The following is a 4,971-nucleotide window of genomic DNA, read 5'->3' on the forward strand; positions in this document are numbered from 1 at the left end:
ATATAGTTAGGGGTGTCATTTGTATGACTATACCCCCTCATAATCAACTGTTAAAAAATATATATAATATAAGTTATATCAACCATGTAAGGCTCACCAGGCCGATCTGGTATAAAAATAAAATAAAAATAAAAAAAACCTTTTGTTATTCGTATTTAATTTTAAGCTTCACTGAACAAGTTTTTATTTATAATATTTAACACTATCTTGAGACTAGTTAATGTTGTTTAAATAAATAAATTTAAATTTTATCCATTATAGTCTCAAAACATTTTATTCTCTTTATAAGTCCGACGTTTCGGTTATGTCCCTGAGGATAATAAGGATCTTAATACAATTTTAGTACTAAATAATTTAAAAAACACAATTTCATGCAGGCTATTCAGCCCACGCCAATTCAATAATTACTCTAATTAGTCAATATTCACATTAAAACAAAAATTAAAATTTTTTTATTTTACAAAAATTGGTGACTGTGATAAAGAATTAAAGAGGATGGCCGAAACGTCAGTCTTATAAAGATAATAAAATGTGTAAAATTTAAATTTATTTATTTAAATAACATTAACCAGTCTCAAGAAAGTGTTTAAGATTATAAATAAAAAACATGTTCAGTGAAGCTTAAAATTTAATAAGAATAACAAAAGGTTCTAGGCAATTAAAGAAAACAAAAATAACAACAGATAAAAAAGAATATTAAAATACAAGCATACAAGAGATGGAAAAGGGGAATAAGAGTAAAAACGAAGCATAAAGAAAGATTATGAGCAAGATAGGAAGTGTGCCTGTTCGATGGTAAGGGGCCAAGGAAAGGAAATGAGGTGACAGGTAAGAGAGAGAGAGTGGTGGTGATTAATGAGATGGTTAGTGATTAAAATACGCTATTTTTCAAAATAATATTAAAGTAAAGAGTATTAACAAATTAAAGAAATAATATTTAAATTTAAGGATAAAATTAAAATTAATTTATTTAAACAAAGTTTTTTATTTAATTCTAAAAATCTCAATTTAAATCTAATTTAGTGTTTTAAAATTTTGGTAAGGTAGTGTAATCTATTTAATTATTCTTAATTTTAAAATAATTATTAATTATTTATAAGTTACCATCAAAAATAAGTTATAAAGATTAAAATTTAATTTTACTATGTAACTTTCACTTATTATATTTTTAGATTATTAATAGTTGTCATTATTTTATTTTTATATAGAAAAGCAGCTTCAAGAAACTTGTTCTATTACAATGGGCGAGGAAAATCAAATTTTATCATGTGATTTGGCTCCAGATTTTAAATTAAACGAACAGAAAATTGACACAGATCTCTTATCTCTTCAGGTGTTACTATCTAAAGTTGAAGCACAGGTATGCTTCTTTTTTTTTTTTTGTGTGTGTGTGTGTTTGCTATTAGAAATGAAATTAGGTTATTTGATTCTAGAAATACGGATAGAAACATTTTATTAATGACTCGTATAATATTTGTGCACAATAAAAAGACTAGTTTAGGTATTGCATTAAACTTTTTTAGTAATTATCTTGGTATTTAAATAAATTTTAAAAAATCCATAAAAAGAAATATATATATATATTGTAATATGCTCTTTTTGAGTAAATAGTATATTTTGATGTATAAAGGGATTTTAATATGTTTTATATTTTATGTATCATTTTAATATTGTTCATTTGTTTCGTTGAACCAAAAAGCAAGCTAATCAATTTTCATTGTCTATAATAAATTCGTGATTCAAAACAAAACCAAGATGGTGGTACGTATCCTTCAAAAAGTCTGTGGAATCAAGGCCATGTTGAGCAGATTCAAATATCATAAAAACTATTTTAACTCTTCCCATCATAATTGAAAATAGAGTAAATTTAAGAAAAAATAGAAGTCAAGAAATAGTGCTAAAGAATAATATTCATAAAGTAAATCATTTGCAAAAATCCCTAACTGTTGTGCGATAATCAATGTTTACATGCAACATCGAGACAGGTTTTGGTTTTTGGCGAGCATTGTTTGTTTGGGCGCGATTGGAAAGTGATGTTTCCAGGATGAGGAGTTCCTCATCAATTTCTGTCTAGCAAGGGTGGACATCTTGAAAAAAGGAGAACAACCAAGAGTCGCCCAAGAAGAAAAAGAGACTCTGAGTTTGGATTGCCTGGTGAGAGGACGTCCGTCGGCTGGAAGCGGGAAAGATTGGAAGCCATTGTTTTGAGAAAGACATAGCTTTGAGAGGGACTGGACACAACTCCTCATTAGGAATCGGGTTCAAGTCGTGGAGGGAGAATAACTTTTTCTTTATTTTCGTCTATTTTCACATATAAAGATTTATATATATATTTTAGATATTAGATAATATTTATATGTATATTAAATAAAGTTTAAATAAATTGGAAATGAAATATCTTTATCATTCATCTAAGTATAGAATAATATTTATTACAAAACAATAAAATCATTTATTGTTTTGTAATAAATATTTTGTAATGGATCGGGCTGCTGATATGCTAAACCCAATACTTGTAATTTTTTGCTACAGAACTGAATTTAATAAGTGAATTGCATCTTCAATTGCAAATATCTAAAAAACTATTGGGTAGTGGTCTCTATATATATATCTTCATCAACAGGAAAACTGAATTTACCACCCTACCAAATTTGAAATAAATCCGTAACCCCAACACCTTGCACTCTCCCTGTTAGTGAATAACCTATCATTATTCACCATTTCACTTATTTTAATTTTATTCAATCACCTACAATCTATCACTTTATCAACAATACATTGTACAACGATAGATTGTAGTAGACACTTAACGATAAGATTATAATAAGTGAAATAATGAATAATAATGGCTTATTGACTAAGACACAATGGCCTGCAACAATTTAATAATATTGTTAGCTTTGATATTATAAATAAGATCTTTGAGAGTGGCCAAAACAAGAATAAGAGAATAAACATGTTGAGACTATATGGATATTTTTTATTATAATATTAAAATATATAAAAAAAAAACTTAATATAACTTAGGAAAAATTTTACCCAAAATTTTTAAATGATTGATTAAACATAGTTGAAGATATGGGCAAAAATTAGCTATAGTGGAAACTAATAGCTAAAATTGCCGTGGATACGATCCTTATTCATGAATGAGTCACTGATAAATAAATATCGTATCCATGACAATTTTAGCTATTAGTTTCATTGCTCAACTCTGATAGAAAGAAGAATATAATATGACAATAACAATAATAATAATGCTGGAAGATTATTAATTGATCGTGTGTATAAATGAATGGAATATGGTCTGGGTGCGGTAAAAAAAAAAAACTCAAATAGTAGATAATAATACTATTTTATTGAGCCAACGTTTCGCCCCATGTTGCAGGGCTTAAAATAATTAAAGCCCTAATATAATAATAATAATAAAATAAAATCAGGCCCATGTTTAAAATAATTAAAATAATATCTTACTTTTTTACATTTTATACCCCTGTTATTTTACACTTATGTTTTTTCTCCTTTTTGTAACTATAGTGTTTGTATCTTTTTTAGCCCTGACGAAGCCCTGCAACATGTGGCGAAACGTTGGCTCAATAAAATAGTATTATTATCTACTATTTGAGTTTTTTTTTTACCGCACCCAGACCATATTCCATTCATCAATAATAATAATGAAGGATTAGTAAAACCTGAAGGTGTATTGACACCATCAATTGCTATCTACATACATCTTTTTTTATAATCCCCCTTCCTGGTCATTTCTGATGTACGGGGGGGGTTATCTAGAGGTGATCAACCCATTCTAACCATGGTGGGGGGTCAAGTTCTTCATCTACCACCCAGGCCGAGTTTGTACGAGTACCGCCTTGCGCCTCAACCACCTGAGCTACAGACGGCCGTGTGTCTACATACATCTATACATCCAATTACACCCGCCTAAACCTAAGTCCACTAGACCATTCTAGACACAATCCTCCCATCTACATTTCAGTCTACCCCTCATACATTAACCTGTTGGTTCAATTTAACATTTTAGGGATCTGTTCATTACTAAGGCTTACAACCTTAAAAGTCCATGCTATTCGCTAGAATGTTTTAACCTGAATTATATTTACTGGATACAGTTCCCGCAGTCGAGCATTGTGTAGGCTCTCTAAATTCTCCATTTAACTCTTCTTTTTTTGGTTCAAATATTTTAAAAATGCTTTATTTTCAAGACCTTAAGGCGTTGTTCCTTCCTTACTGTAAAAGCCTATGTTTCGCTATCTGTAAAGAACAGTAGGAAGGATAATAGTTTTGTAAGTTCCTGAACAGAAGGCGAACATAAACTAATGTTTTAAAAATTTATACTCGGAGAAAATTCACTCAACTGACTGCTTTATAAACTGCCATACAAACAAAAGTATGTATAAACGTAATAAACAGAATTATAAAAAAAAATTAATTGAATTATTACTAAAAGAATCCTTAAATTTTGTATAATCTAATTATATAATGTAATTTTATAATATTTCTATAAAAATTATGTATTATGTGTTCATTTTAGGCTAAGAAGATAAGTCAACAGATAAAAAGACCTTATTACGCTAAAGGACATCCTAACATTGATATTAGTATGCAACACACTGAGGAGACTGACAAATCGCAACCATAAGCTGTGAATAACAATTTATAATAATAAGTCAATTTTGTATATTTTTTCTTTATACTCAAGTTCAATTTTAAATAAAGTTATTTTATTTATTAACTAATGAAATTATTTATTTTCAATCCTCAGCTATCTTTTCTATGTAAGTGTTTGACTATCATATATAATATTAATAAATTAATTTTTATTATTAATAAATATTAAGGGCAATATTATGCTGTCAATATTCACTGATGAAAAATACTGGATTATAGCTATAAGGGATGCTATATGGTCAGTCAGAATGACAGCCAATCAAAAGCTGAACTGATTAATTCATGAAG

At 28.3% G+C, this 4,971-nt stretch overlaps 1 protein-coding gene across 1 annotated transcript in view; it reads left to right on the forward strand.

Annotated features, from left to right (window-relative positions):
* Positions 1-4,747, forward strand: part of LOC106683840 (tetratricopeptide repeat protein 17) — an 18,995-nt gene extending 14,248 nt beyond the window's left edge. Inside the window, exons 8-9 of the mRNA XM_014425561.3 lie at positions 1,209-1,360; positions 4,547-4,747. Of these exons, the coding sequence (XP_014281047.1) occupies positions 1,209-1,360; positions 4,547-4,654 (260 nt within the window). The 3' untranslated portion in view covers positions 4,655-4,747. The remainder of the gene's footprint in view (positions 1-1,208; positions 1,361-4,546) is intronic.
* The last annotated feature ends 224 nt before the right edge of the window (positions 4,748-4,971 follow it).

This window comes from Halyomorpha halys, unplaced genomic scaffold (assembly GCF_000696795.3).
Source record: "Halyomorpha halys isolate HHAL.00 unplaced genomic scaffold, Hhal_1.1 Scaffold28.1, whole genome shotgun sequence".
NCBI lineage: Eukaryota > Metazoa > Arthropoda > Insecta > Hemiptera > Pentatomidae > Halyomorpha > Halyomorpha halys.